Genomic DNA, 15,825 nt, shown 5'->3' with positions numbered 1-15,825 from the left:
CATGCTGGAAAGTCCTTTGGGGGTTGGGGTATCCATCAACAGGGTCCATGGACAGACATTGGCATGGCCTTGGCTGAGCTGGAGCCTGGAATTTCTGTGAATTCATTGTGTAGGGCCTGACAGCCCCCTTGGACTGAAATGGGGATCCTGGGCCAGGGGGATGGGCTGGGCCAGTGGCCCCAGAGTAGGCTGGTCAGAGCCTTTAAGGACGATTAGTGTGCTCAGGGTCCTGGCAGCAAATGATGAGTAGTGACAAGAGCCTCTGAACCACCTTTTGGGTTCAGAATTGGGGTTGAGGCTAAAGGCATAGATTTATGAGATAGCTTTAAACTGTGTCAGATAAACCCCACAGAATTAGGATGTGGGCTGACAACATGCCTGGTGGTTAGGTCTATGAAAGGTTTCACTCAAGTACAGTCAAGGCTAAGTTCCACTCAAGGAATAAATAAATATAATAAAAGGCACAGTTTATTTCTGGATCAGTATAGGCTAGAATAAGAGCTGTGAATTAATTTAGCTGCCTGACGGGTTGCAAAGTTGTGGCAAAAAAGAAAAATGAAGACAGATTTCTTGAGTTTTTTACTTCTGGGATGAACAGGAATGAGTTGCAGATTGACCTAAAGCAAGGACAAAGGGCTTACCTAATCTTCTTCCTTCAGAAAAATAGATGGGGTTTTGTGTATGTGCTCATGGTCAATTTAGCATGGGCAAATACTGAATGTGGATCCCCCTCCCAAAGAGGTTTTGGTTGTAATTGACTTTATTGAATGTTAGATCTTACTAATACTATGTTTGAAGCTGACATTGAAGTGTTGGCTTTAGCAGCTCTGTTGAACTAGATGGAAAAATATCCAGTCTTTCACAGGACTTTTCTGAAGCCACCCCTTTGGGCACACTGTCACAGTAAGGCCAGCTGGGTGCAGGACCAGGGATCTTGGCCTCGAGATTAAATCAGCTGGTAACAGTTGGAACATCCTCAGGGACAAGCAGCAGAGTCTGCACTTACACTGTGGCAGTGGGTTAGATGAAAGTAGGACATAGTATGACACATTATACAGACAGGGAAGAACCTCTGAGTCTGATGTAGTAACAGCCAAGGCAGAAGAGGACAAAAGGTGCCTTCCTTTTGACTCTCCTGGATGTCTTTCTCCAGGTTTGGTCTCATATTGTAATTGGAAAAAGAATACCAACAATGGTAATTTTGGATGTGTATTGAATGAAACTTTTATTTGTTGTAAATGGATTAAGTTTGACTTAAAAATACAGCATAACTCTTTTCAGCTTTCACCAAAGACACTGGTGAAATATCTTTTTTCCTGCAGTGGAGCCTATCAGTTCTCATTTGACTGATTTTCCTAGCTTAAGTTTCTATTTGCAGATATTTTTCACACACTTTCTTGACATTTAACCTTGCATTGTTTAATTTGGGGCTGGAGATCAGAGCTGGGTATCGCCAGGCACATAATCTGAACAGTGGACACTATGGATAGTTTTATTTTAAGAGACTTCTATTTGCATTGTCAATCTTTTGTTCATTTCGCTGAATTCCTTAATTTGTTTGGAATGTACATCTACACATTAACATGTCCATACTAAAGTATTCTCCAGCACGCTAGAATAGGAGCATGCAGTAATGGTACCACTATTGAAAAAGGAAAGATGGAAAAGCAGTTTGCTTACAGTTCTGCCTTTTGACAGTCTTTCTTGCAAAGAAAATAATTGTAGGAATCTGATCAAACCTTTTGAAAGTCAGTGGGAATTTTTCCATAAACTTATTTGGCATTTATTAGATTATGAATGAAATTGATGATGGAATGATGTAATATTAATTTTCTGCTGTGAACTGCAGGAGTAGTGGAGATAAAGCAGATTTTTTGAGAAAGGTATGACATAAAGTCACCATTATTGGTTTTTACCAAGTAGCCTAATCACTGTACTCTCCCCAGATACAAAAGCAGCACGTTTGTCCTCTGCTCCTCTGAGCAATATCTGGTAGCAACTAAAGTTGCAAAAAAGAAATGCAATTTTTTTAAATTATTACAGTTGACTGGAAGATATTAATTAGCCAAGTGTGGAGTCAAGCCCATTCTCAGTCTAATTTCAAGACTACTTCATGACAAAGGATGGACAACTTGAGGACTGTTCAAGTTTTATCATCTTCAGATCCTCAGGCAGCACAGACAAACTATTTGTTTTTAACAAATTTGTGCTGATCCTTTATGAAAATCCAGTTACTCAAAAAATTGTTTGTTTGTCTGTTGAATGGCCTTCAAGAAGAGAACTGAGACAAAGGTTAAACATCAGGCTGCAGCTGAAAGATGATTTTAAAAATCTTTCTTAAAAGTAACATCGTGCTGCTTGTGAAACGTGTCTGCTTTTCACCTTTGCCAGCTGCCAGAGTCAGACGCTTATTCCCAAAGGCTACTGAAACAGGAAGGCCTAATCCCCTCCAGTCCCCTCCTTCACTTCAGTAAGTGTTTCATGCAGACACCCTGCCATGCACTCAGGCACGCCGCTGCTGCTGCTGCTGCTGCTGCCGTCAGGCAGCCCGGACTGAGATCGCAGGCAGCCAGGAGCTGGGGCAGCCAGCAGCATGAGCAGGAGTCCAGCTGTGGCTGCTGTACCATTTACACCTCCAGAGTGGGTCACAAATGTGGCCCAAAGTGAGAAGAGGGTTAGTCTGGGATTAGTCAGGAACAGACACCACTTGCAGGGCAGGACAGGTCAAGAACAAGAGCTTTTACACCAAGATAGATAAATGAGAGAAAGGAAGGGAGAATTCTTCTGAAGTGGAGGACTTTGGGTGGGTTTTTTATTTTCAGAGGCACCTAGCTACATCCAGAGAAAAGCTACTCTTCTCAAACATGAGTGCTGACACTGAGTCAACAGCAGGTTAATTCAGCCATGTAATTTCCAATCTGAGTGATATGAATGTTTAAATAAGTAAATATAATCTATTCAGCAAAGTCTCTTCTCTTTCTCCCAAATTAAGCATTTCTTACATTTGATTTTTCAGTGTGAGTTCTACAGATTGCTAAATTAAGACATCAAAACATTATGAACTTTACTTATAATTAATAAATACAGTTTTCTAGTCAGAAATCCCCTGCAGAAACCTCTGGTTTATGATTTGTTGTTCTCCCCAAAGAAATTTGTGTTTAGTAAATGTCAGTGGCTGTTTTCCCCCAAAAAAATACAATGAAGTAATTAAAAAATGAAAATAATAAAATTAATTATTTTTGTTTGTGTTTTGCTGATGATTCAAAAACTCCATCAATATGCTTATAAAAAAAGAAACAGCTTTGAAGGTACTTTCTTGCTTTCATTTTACTTGGAAGAATTAGCACTGTACATACCTCGAATACAGCATGGAAGCCATTCCTGTGATAACACTTGGAGCAATCATTTTTATCCTCCCTTAAACTGGATTTCATTGGCAACCTGTAAGTACAGTATGACAGTGTTGGATTCACAGACACCAAGAATGTGGGTATAGCTTTAGAGGCCAGGAGCTGTGAAGTGCTGCAGTGTACACTGCTCTTTTCACTAGACACAAATTTCTCTCCAGCCTTGGGCAGGGTAATTTTATTCTCCCTGGATACTAAGAGTCATATTTTAGGCTGTGTTCTGTGTCTGTGAGGGAGGGATCAAGGACTTACAATATTACATTTATATGCAGATTAGTCCACCTTGACTCAGATAGAGTGAAATTAAATTAAAAGCTGCTTACCTGCTAGCTCCTTCCTGACAGCAGGTAGCAAGGAAGAGCAGAAAAGGCACTTCCTTCAAGTTCTGCCTTATTACTTGCCTGTCATATGCAGTAGGTAGGCTCAGGTTGTTTTCTGATTTGCTGTGGTAGAGAAGCAGCAAGCCATAGACATAATGGGAATGAGGAGGGAGTTTTGATCCAGGCACTTGACTCTAAGTCGAATGTCTGCTGCAGCAGTAGGTTTGCCTGGGGCTGTGGGGCAGATTGCCAGACTCTGGCCTCTGGTAGGTGCTAGAAAGATCCATACATGTAATGACAGCACCCCTGAGGTTGTCTGGCACCCATCCCCTGAGACAAAGTGTCATCTGCCTGACTTCTTGTTTGCTCCCAGGATGTTGCTCATCCATGGAAGAGGGAGATAATAAACTCCTCTGACTACTGAGGCTGGGATTCCTGGGTATTCCCTACATGAGTGGAAATAGTGGAAGAGTAGAAGGCTTTAGCTTCCATTTTCACATGAAGCAGTCCCCAAAATGTCTGGCAGGTGGTAACTCCAAGATTTCAAGGACTAATGAGAGATTTAAGAAGTTAAATATTTTTCCCTTGGACTTCCCCAGGTGAATAGGAATTTGCACCCTTCATTACAAGAGGCAGGGACAGAGATTGGTGATCTATTCTGCTGTTCAAACTTAAATAATTTAAAATAACTTGGTAGGTACCAACACAGAAAAAGTCGGAAAATGGTACTGCTTATGAGAGGGACAAAACAGAAAATAATTTAAAATATATATATGAACATTCAGAAAGACACAACCTGTAGGTAGAATTATCTTTAGATGGCAAGTTTTTAAATTTTGTGTCTTCTGAGACTGCTTTTGTTACAAGAATCTAAGAATCTTCATTAAAATTAAAACACATTTGTTGCCCATTCACACCTTTGCTCTTCATTCCAGAAGAAATCCTCTATGATTTAGGTGTGAAATGTCTCAATGGTTTGCACAGAAGACACGGAATGCAAAAATTAGTGTAGTCATAGTGATGCAACCTAAACCTTTACAAAGCATTAATATCATCCCAGGAACAAATTCAGATGAAGCATTTTAATTCAGTGACTTAAATTTCTATGATCACAAACCACCAGTTCTTCAAAAGCATATTTTTTTACTGTTATTATGTTACTATAAACCACTTTACATGCATAAAGAATTCCCTCAGTCATGTCCATGTGTTTAGTATTTACCTGCTTGGACTGGAAAATGTGAAAACACTGTCCACATGATAGATTTTGTTCTTTTGTAGTCTTACTCATCTTCTCATAGAATACATGATTTCCAGTGAGTTTAGCAAAACTTACTGAGACACAATTTTTATTCATTCTTAATAAGCCTTTCTATTTCAATCCTGTTTGCCTAATCTCTCTGCTCTATGCTGTGCCATGGCAGAGCTGTTATTTTAGATAAGAAGATGCCTGGCATAAGCAAGCACAGTAGTACAAACAGTAATTACAGGTACTCAGGCATCCCAGCAGCATTCTTCCAAGTGCCAAATATCTGTGGTTGCCTTTCAGGTACCCATAGCCCCTGTCTTGCCTGACAACATCACTTCAGCCAGCCAGTCAGTGCCTGACAATTTACCAGTAGCTCAGACTGTTGCAGCAAGGCAGATGGGACTCAGTTTCTTCTTGCAGAAAAATCCCTTTCTTTATTCACAAAGCGCCTATTTATAGGAAATATCAGAGGGCACTGTGTTAGACCTAACTGGCTAGCAATACACTGACACTCAGTTCATTGGTTGGTAAATGGCCAGAGTGTACGTCTGTAAAATCTTTCTATATTTGGTTAGTTTACATATTTTGTTCACTGATTCCCATGGGACAGATTTCTTGTTTATTAGAGGTGCAAATGGTTTTCTAAACTTGTTGTTGTGTTAACTGCTTTCATTCTTATGATTTTTCACATGGGAAGTTAGCTGCACTTAGAAGTAGTAACAGGCCAGCTGGTAATTTAGCAGAGCAAGGCCTAATTTTATAAGACCTTTCTTTTATAATATCTCTATTTGTATGCAACATCAGACTGTCGGAAGCTGACTAAATTTGGGTTGTCCTGTGGTCCAAGAGTTTAACTGGATCATTCTTGTGACTCCCTTTCAATATGCTGTAGATCTTTAAAAGTAGGTCAGTCTCAAATGTATGGACTTGAGGTGAGAGATGCTATGCTTAAGCAAGTACATATTATTAATTAAACAATAATACTGTCATGTGCAATACATACCATTAGGGAAACATACAGGAAAGGTAAAGCAAGGAGGGGGCAGGCTCATTGCTCTTACCACTTTATTCAGAGGCAAAGTTTTCATGACACACCTCCCCAAGAAATCTTTGCCATGTGGTTCAGATTATATTGCAGCATTTGTCTTGAAATGACCCAAACTACTCCAGTGCTGACTGAATATGTTTTATCTGATTCAGTACAAAGGTTGTGGGAAGAAAACCATGCCAAATACTGAATCTTTTCCTGGCATTTCTTTGCAAGGCGTGGTGTCATGCACAACAACAAAGACCAAATATCAGTTTCAGAACAACAATGGCTTAAAAGGAGAAGTCTCTGTCAGTATTTACAATTGAGACTGAGTGAAATATTTTCCCCTCCTGGAAGATTGTAAGCTTTTGGCTTGAAACATACCTCAGTAGAGTGTCAACCTTTACTTAAGCCACAGTGGCTCACCATTTGTTCTTTTTTTCTCGCATCCAGTGCAAAGTCACCTGGCTAGGATTCATTACAACACTTCCACATGAGATGATACTGTATTACAAAAAAAGTGTATTCTGTGTATCCCAGCCGTCAGCCTGATTACCTGTACTAACCAGTAGTAGAGAAGTGGCATTCATAACATTCACCAGGGACTTGATTCCCTGATAAAGCTGGTTTCAATGTCTTCTATAGTTTTGTATGTGTAACCAGAGTACTACACCCAATTCTGGAGTCCCCAGCACAAGACATTGACCTGCTGGAGTGAGCCCAGGGGAGGCCACCAAGATGATCAGAGGGAGAACCTCTCCCATTAGGAAAGGCTGAGAGGATTAGGATTGCTCAGCCTGGAGAAGAGAAGGCTTTGGGGTGGCCTAATTGCAGCCACCCAGTTCCTGATGGGAGCCTACAAGGAAAATGGAGTGACACTCTTCACAAGGGCACGTAGGAACAGGATGAGGGGAAATGGCTTCAAACTGAAGACAGCAGGTTTAGATTTGATATTAGGAAGAAATTTTTTAGTGTGAGTGTAGTGAGGCACTGAAATACATGAAGTATTTGTGGATGACCAATCCTGGAAGTGTTCAAGGTCAGGCTGGATGGGGTCCTGGGCACCCTGGTCTAGGGGAAGCTGTCCCTGCCCACAGCAGGTTGCCTGGAACTAGATTATCTTTAAGGTCCCTTCCAATCCAAGTGATTCTATGATTATGTGATTCTTGCCAGGAGTTGCCACTTTGCAGCTTGTTACTGCAAGTTTGGTACTACAGCGTCTTGTTTCTATTTGACCTTTCTAAAATCTGAATTTAACCAGTACAATAATTAATTGCTGTTCAAAATACTTGGGCTTCTGTGGGGTTATCTGAACCGATGGCATGCGGATTGGTTTCTGTATTTACACATAGCATTTTAAAGGTTGCCAGGGAAACCTAGAGTACTCTTTTAGGAAGAAGAGAATCAAAATTAATTGTGCCAATCATAAATTCTAATTAGTTTTGCAAGTGGTCAGTTACAAAATTTTGCTAACATAATAGAGCATTTGATATTTATTATTATGTTCCTAGCATTTATTTTAGGTAAAAAGAACGGAACAAATGTCCTCCAACGTGGCACACTTGGAGGATTATAGTAGTTTAAGTGTGGTAATCAGAAGAGCATCTGTTTTATGGAGTATTTATTGTAAGTGTCAATAGTGAGTACAATGTTGCCATGGATGATCTTATTACTGATTCATAAAACTGACCTTTAAAAATTAAAAGAACAAAAAAGTTCCATTTTAGGGAAGTATTTGGGATTATATGAAAGTGGATAAAAGTGGTCAGGCCTTTGCCTTGGACCTGGATGATATTTATATGCCAGTGTCAAAACTGTGATCCTGAACCCCCTGTGATTGGCTGAAATGTCAAATGGCTCTTCCTTCCTTTCCTGTAATCCCCTACCTGCTGCTGTGCCTGCAGCAGGCTGCCCCTGGCTGGGGAAAGATGAAAAGCAAATAAGGAAACTTGTGGGTTGAGACAGACATGGTTTAGTAAGTGAAGGAAAGAAAAATAAAAAGAAAAAACCTGAAACAAAACAAGTGGTGTGAAGGCAATCGCTGAGCAGTGGCTGTCTTCCAAAAAGAAAAAAAAACCCTCACTTGGGTTTTTTTGCTGAGTACATGCTGTGCAGTGTGGGATATCCCTGGGGTTAGCTGAGGTCAGCTGGGCCAGCTCTGTCCACTTCCAGCCTCTGCCCACCCCCAGCCTACTCACCGGGAGGGCAGAACAGGAAAAAGAGAAAGGCTTGGTACTGTGCAAGCACTGCTAACTACAGCCAGAGCAGAGTCTGTTGTCAACAGTGCTCTGGTCACAGATCCACAGTACAGCACCCAACAACCTGACTGCTCTCAGCACAATTAACTCCATCCCAGCCAGAGCCTGGACAGCAAAAATTATCTGATATACCTAGGGAGGAAACTGCGCCTCTCCAAAACTCTCATATTGTCCTTCTGCATGTAGCTGCAGCATTCAGGAACAGCAATATTTGGGGTCACCTTTTGGGAGATCCAAGCCCTCTTTGTGGATAGCACCCACAGGATGAGGACGGCAGGGTATTCTGGTGAGAACCTTCATCACCTGCTCAGACACCGCGCAGAAAACCTCCCCTCCTTTTTCAGCACATAAGCAACCTGTAAGGGAAGATCCAAGGGGTGCAGGTGCCAGCTGGAGCACAGGAGGCCACACTGGGTTCCTGCATCTCTTTTCTTCTCAGTGGAGACCAATCATCTAAACAAGACACAGTAACAGCCACAGTACAAAGCTAAATACCTTCTCTGACTACTAGATTATCTCATACAAATGATGGTGGATAGCTATCCTTCATTTTTCCTCAGAGGAAAGTGTCTTCCCAGTGCTGCCAGCTGTGTACTGCAAGCACTGGCTGCGCCTCCTCTGCAGCCTGAGCAGCCACCAAGACTCATTTCAGGCAGCTGCTCTTTGCTAGCTCAAGGCAGCTCCCAGTTCAGCAAGCTTGAGATTTCAGCCCCTGCTTTGGGGCGTCTAAATTGACAGGCATCAGCCAAAGAAGTTCAATCCAAGATCTGAAAAAGACCTACAGCCCTCCTGAGCAGCATCTCAAGCCAGGCAGGATGTACCAAGCACCCAAAACAGAAAGGCATGCCTGTGTTCAGCCAACTTTGAAATCCAAGCTTTTCTTCAAGAGTCACCTAGCTCAATCAAGCCAGGTTCATAACATTTCTTACTTGCAGGTATCATTTTCAAAAATGAACTCTCTTCTATGCATTTCCTTAGAAGCTCTTGACAATGTTAACTGTTGCTAGATTTAAACTATTTCAAAGTTACTTCTTCCCTCCTGACTGCAGTTTTGCTTAATCTGGTCCACAGCAGAGGTGGCTAAACCTAAACCTTAATAGCAACACAAACCCTGCTATTAAGTAAAAGCATCTACAGACACAGATGTGACCAGAAGACAAAATGAACAGTACAATACACCTTCAAACCACCACATAACTGAAGGACATTGTGATTGCCAGGTGCCCCAAAGTCCACTCACACTGACACGTGTGGGGCACATACCACCTTCAGTAGCTGTTTCAGGAAACAGGATGGTTTCTGAATTACAGCACCCCTTAATAGTCACCCTGGGAACAATTCATTTAGAAAATAGCTCTAAGCTATGGATTGATATAATCAGAGTGCTAAATAGTATGATCCTTTTGTTGCATTAGGCAGCCAGTAAAATATAATATTGATCACTTTCAATAGTAGTAATTGAAATGCAAATATGAAATACAAATGTGGTTTTCTCTCCACAGATGTGAGAGGTGCCTGTTTTTCAAACTGGGGACTCACCCCCTTTAGATGTCTACAGTCACCACAGAGATGCATGCTCCTTGTTTTATTCCTTTCCTTCTAGAAAAAACTCCTTTTACCTTCAGCTTGTTGTTTCAACTCCATTTTTCAGCAGCATCCACCTATTTTCCCTTGGTTTATGCATCCTTTGGACAGGGACTAATTTTACAATTGTGACTCATCTGTCACAGGAGGACTGTTCTATGATAGGAGCTCTCAAATATATCTGCAAAACCAAATAAATATGCTAATAACTGTAAAAATAAGTAACAATAAAACCAAATAACCAAAATGATGTTAAAGCAATTCTGGATATTTTGGGCCAGATTAGGCGATTTACAGTCTGTCATGAAGAAGGATTTGACACAAATACAACAGAGCCTTTGCAATGCAGCAACTGATTGAACAAAACATCAAGCAATATTTCAGTGTTACATGCAAAGTATTGCAGTCAAAGGAGAGCTAGTAAATAGGATCACTACTTTTCTTCTTGTTGTTTCACTGTTGAAACAAAAGAAAAGAAGAAGAAATAGACTTTTGTCTCTTTTAATCATCTGTACCTAGCCAACTTTTATTCCTAATAAGTAAAATTTACTCTGGTAACAATCCCCTTAAATGCTGTGAAATAAATAAACTTTCAAATGGAGTGTCTTAAAATTTACTTAATAATTTCATGGCTCTTGGAAAGTATAAGATCTTTGAAACAGACACTTTTACACAACCAATTCATCATAAATCAATCATAACATTGCAACAGAACAATCAAGATTAATTCAGTTGACTTGAATATAAATGTAATTTCTATTTCTCTAGATACTCTATTACAATTTGCCAGCATTTAAATATGAGTCAATCATCACCTAAAATGAAGTCTATCCTCACTTTTTTGCTCCAAAATATCTTCTAGCCATTTATAAAATAGCTTGAATCTTGAGAGGAATGGGTATTGCTGCTCTGTCTGTGCTACTAGTCTGTACTACCACAAACACACAATTAGGATTTTGTATCTGGTCAGTCTGGAATAAGTATCATAAATTAAAAAACTTATACAGCATACCCAGCTAAATGAAATTCTACATTTTAAGTAAAAAGAGGGGAAATTGTCCTAAATTGCTTTAAAGAAAATCCCACATTTTTGCAGGAGGAAACAATGTTGCTGTAGTGTTGACCAGAGAATGAAGAAAATTCTGTGAAGGAAAGATGCTTTGGCCCTATAATTAGACATGAAGATTTAAAAACTGGCATACCAATATTTTAAAGCAAAAATGGTGAAATGGTGATACTTCTTTTTAAGCAAGGTCAGGATTTTATTGACATAGAACATTCAGAAGATCCTAAATGTCCTCGTGGCCTCAGCCATGATAAGTTTCTGATAAATCCTGAGCCATTTGTTACTGGTTACCAGTAATGTGTATGTATTTCTGATGGACTCACAGAGACACCAGTAAAACCTCAGTGCTGCATCTCACACAAAGACAAAATCTACCAAACAGACTAAAGGAGTTCCCTGCTGCAGGCAAAGGACAACCTGCAGAAGGTCACTCTGCAGGTTCATGTTGGGAAATTTGCCACAGGAAGAGGCAGGGAGGAATGAAGTAAATTCAAACGCACAAAAATTATGTTCAGTGTATGTATAATAATCATGCAACAGCCTTTTGCATTTGTCATACAGACTGCCTTGGGGGAGCTGGAGGAAGAGTTTTGCAAGGAATGAAACTGTTCTTTTAAAAGACAAAAAATTATACATGACTGATAAAGAGCACTGAGCTGACAGAAATCAGTTACCTGTTCATATTCCACATGCTCCAGAGACATATCACTGCAGTACAGATTTAACCACTTATCCAAAATTCTCTATAGCTATAGCAACTGCTCAAGCATACCTCTCCTGCTAAATCCACAGCTGAAAATAAATATATCTTGTCTTTCTTCTAAAATTTGCGTCTTTGCACTTAAGCCCTTTAGTATTTCCATAATAAACTGTCTAATGTGACAGTTAGAAAAATTCATTAGCAATGTGTGCATTTAAATATTGATTAAAATGTGTGTATGTGGTTTTTGTTTGGTTGTTTGTTTGATTGTTTGTTTCAAATAGTTTTTGGAGCATGTTTGTAAAGAAAAATTGAAACCTGATTTGACAACACTGATTGTAGGATCTATGAATTTAAATGAGTTTGGGTAGGTCCAAAAGGACACGACCGTCTTTTCATTTGTAGGAATTATTTGTGAGATAATCCTAACTCTTCTTGCTGAAAACACTGAAATGTCCAGTAGTCAAAAGGTAAAAGTAGAAATCATCTCAGTTTTTGTTTCAAGGATTTATAAATCAGTATTATTTTACCTGAGTAAAATAAGGAGCTCAGTTCCTAAGAGAGGCTGAAGGGCAATCAGAAGTAGAGAGGCCAAGAGAACTGAACTCTGTTGTTTTGGTATCTACACTGCTGGTGTTTAGCAACAATTTTACCAGCAAAAGAGATCTTGGATAGGTGCCCCTGGGTTTTAATTCCTATTCAGCTGAATTCAATAAGTACCCTATTCTAAGGTAACCAAAACAGTGGACACAGGAATTCAGTTTCCAGCTTTTCATTCTATCGGCAGGAAATCATTGCACTTTTTTCCAAATCGCTGAAAACAAAACAAAAAAAATCAGGAAAATATTCAGAGAATGAAAATGTTTGAGATAGAGAAGGTAATAATTTACATATGTGCATTGAAAAGTTTTGAAAATTAGTTTTGGAGCTCTGCTTGCACTTGCATTTCTTCTCCACTTACTCTCTAACAGTAAACTTTGTTCAATTCTGTCAGAGCCAACAGGAAAACAGTAGAATATCACCCAGCAGATTCCAACAGCAGGAAAACAGCTTTGCCAAAAAATAAGTAAGTAAATAAATTATTTTTTTAAATCACTGATGAATAATATAAATAAAAGTTTTATTATTGATGTGTGCATGCTATTATCACACACTCTAGTACACTCTTGTGTGGTTTACAGCTTGCTCACTGAACAGGAAACCATTCAGATTCACCCTGAGCTCAAAAGCTGCTGCTAATCTAAATTATTTTGTAATTGTAAGAGTGGGCTAGTTGAAACTCTGAGATTTGTGGTGGTATTTCCCAAACTTTAGGCAATTCCAAGGGTGGATGCTTAGATATAGATAAAATGAGTGTGCATTAATGCAGTCTTAACGTGATCCCTGGCCAAATCTTCATTGCAAAATAGCTTTTCATGTTGCTTCTGAATACTAAGTACTGCTGCTGCAATGATCCACAAATGTTTCTGGGCAGGCTGATACAGAGCTACAGTCTGGGTAAAGTCTAGGGACAGTCTAGCTACAGTCCAGTGGGTAAAAAGGGTCATGGTGAGAGAACCAACACCAGAGTAAGGCTTATGTGGTTCCTCCACACCCAGTATATCTCATATATTCTTCATAGCAGAGGAATAGCAGGATGGAAGAATACCACATCAGGTCTAGGGAAAGTGTTATACTTATTTGGCAGAATGGGAAGGAAGCCATGTGGAGTGGCACAGCTGCATATGGAAAGAGAGTTTTAGCTCCTATCTCCCTAAGGAAATTCATCTCTCCAATAATATGCTGAATATGTAAAGCATCAATAAGGCTGTTACAATATTTATGTCTAAAATGAATGTTTGCAAAATGAGTAAAGCTCTCTGCAACAAACTTGGAGCTGTAAGTGAACAAAAAATGTAAGGTTTGAACCAAGATTGTTGAATTTCCAAATCTGCAAAGTGATTTCTCAAATGCACTTCTTATCCTTGCAAATTTCTCTCATTAATTTTAACTGGACTCTTTGAGAAGTTTCATAGAACAATGGAAATTTCTAATATTTAAGTGGAATTTTTTTTCTGTTTTTCTGTATTTAGATCTTGCCCAAACATACATGAAGTAATGAATCTGAATATACATCAGAAAGGTAAAATTCTTTCACTGCTGAAAAAGGAAGTACTGTAGCATGTCTAGGTACCCTACTTCTTATTCAGAGCCAGTAAAAGATCTGAACATTTTAATATCATAAAAATTAAAATGAATTGGTAGAAAAATGGAAAGTAATGGATACCCACTAAGGGGATACCCACTAATGCGGACAACTAAAAGGTGTTTACTTCCACTGTGTGCCAAAAAATGTTTGGCTTCATGATGTTATACACTGCAAAAATCCAGGAATAAGTTATTCTCTTGATGCAGACTGAAAACATTAGCTTGGCTGATGGCTTCTAGAAAGCAACTGAGGGAACTTTCTTTTTTTCCCTCTGCTGGTACCTTTGAAGGTCTCTCATCTTTTTGCTGTTTGCTGTTCCAAAACATCAAGACAATTACATAGGATCTCTAAATCTCTTTCCATGACAGATTATGGTCAGTAGCAAGCATGTGTTTAAACTACATTAATTTCAAAAGTAAATCACTGCATTTACTTAAATTCTTTGTAAATGACACTGCAGTTCACAACTGTAGCTGAGCTGAAACATTTAATGCAAAGCATATAAAATTATCTAAATAAAAAGTTAGATGGCACAACTAGCCAGATAAATTTATTTGATGTACCATATGTTTATAGTGTTATGTGAAGTTTGCTTAAATGCATTCAATATCCATATAATATAGAAGATTTCTATTTAGGGCTGGAAAAAGCAGTTCTGGGAAAAATAAAACCCAGCAATCTATCATCTAACTGCAAATCTTTTATTGTTGAGGATAGCAGGCCTTAGCCCAAATGCCCACCATAACTGGTATTTATTCACATGCCTATTTCACATCTCTGAAGTGAAACCTGCCTATTATTTTACTTGATACTCTGATTAAATCTGTATTATTCAGGAAGCTTGTTTGTCTAACCCCTCTATATACTTTAGGAAGATGCCTGCATACCTGAACAGAACAAGGCTTTCCATCATAATTTTGGGCAAGACAGTAAAAAAGTCACTCTGAAAACATTTACACAGTTCTTCCTTGCAGCATTTCCAGCTTCAGGGTTTTTTCTACTGAAGTGGTTAGGACACACCCTTTCAGAATCACAGAGTTTATTAAATCACAGCCCACAATTCTTTTATCACTTTCTGCCACTGGCTGAAACACCACAGTGACTAAAATAACCATTGTGTATTCATAAATTCAGAGAAGCCAATGGGAACAGATTCACCTTCTGCTTTCCCACTTAAAGGGTTATGTTTTTGATGTGGGATTTTTGTGTACAAATTCCTAACCTGTCACCCTTTTAAACAAAACTTTTTTGGGTCACTATGAAATGTCAAGGTTGCCACAAAATGCACACACTCTTTTATTCCATTGCAAATTAAAGAGAATATATTTTTTTTCCATTTTGTCCTTTGACATCAGGCATCCTCTGTCAACTGGCAGCAACACACCCACACGTATGCCACAGAAATATAAAATCTTACTATTATTATAAGTGATAGTCCCTATTTATCAATTTCACAGGCAATGCAGAAAAGCAATGAAAAATTTCCAGACTGAATAAAACATGATGAGTCCCTATAGCTTGAGGAGTCTCTAGCCTGTACCAGCTTTAAATCTTTAGCTTGCAGTGAAAAAAATTATGCCAGAAGGTCCAGCTCATTGCAGCTACCATCTTCATTATGAAAATTATATTCTTAAATAACAGGAAGAGTGGTTTCTCACTGGTTTGCACTCCTCAGCTAGCACAGAGCAAATATTTGGGCAGTTCCCTTACATAGAGGGCAGACCCATGGAAAAGCAGCACCAGAGCTGCTCCCTTCACTGCCCCAGGGCAAAGGAGGCCTAAGAAGAAAGAAGGCAGATGGAGCTCATCCCAACTCCAGGGATTCATGCAAAACAGAAGAGATGATAAACTGACCTGGACATCAAATTGTAAACTGATATTGGATAGCAATCCATCACCTCAAAAGCTTGTGTCAAACAGTCCCTTTTTAGCATTAAGCCATGAAACGCATGGCAATAGCATTGATGTTTACCGCTGTTACTCATTTTTTATTGTTGAGGATAAATCAACCATGGTCTTTTTA

The 15,825-nt window shown here is 39.2% G+C and overlaps 1 protein-coding gene across 3 annotated transcripts in view; it reads left to right on the top strand.

Annotated features, from left to right (window-relative positions):
* The window catches only part of CLNK (cytokine dependent hematopoietic cell linker), a 57,316-nt gene that overhangs the window by 12,822 nt on the left and 28,669 nt on the right, over nucleotides 1-15,825 (top strand). For 2 of the 3 annotated variants that reach the window (XM_038135026.1, XM_038135027.1), the window contains 2 exons: nucleotides 12,609-12,680; nucleotides 13,687-13,736. In XM_038135026.1, coding sequence (XP_037990954.1) covers nucleotides 12,609-12,680; nucleotides 13,687-13,736 — 122 coding nt within the window. Of the gene's footprint in view, nucleotides 1-11,227; nucleotides 12,493-12,608; nucleotides 12,681-13,686; nucleotides 13,737-15,825 lie in introns of those variants that run through there. The other variant, XM_038135028.1, reaches the window with a different exon arrangement.

Source organism: Motacilla alba, chromosome 4, assembly GCF_015832195.1.
Source record: "Motacilla alba alba isolate MOTALB_02 chromosome 4, Motacilla_alba_V1.0_pri, whole genome shotgun sequence".
NCBI classification, from domain to species: Eukaryota; Metazoa; Chordata; class Aves; order Passeriformes; family Motacillidae; genus Motacilla; species Motacilla alba.
The sequence above is the reverse complement of the archived record's forward strand: the minus strand, read 5'-3'. Positions and strand labels throughout refer to the sequence as shown.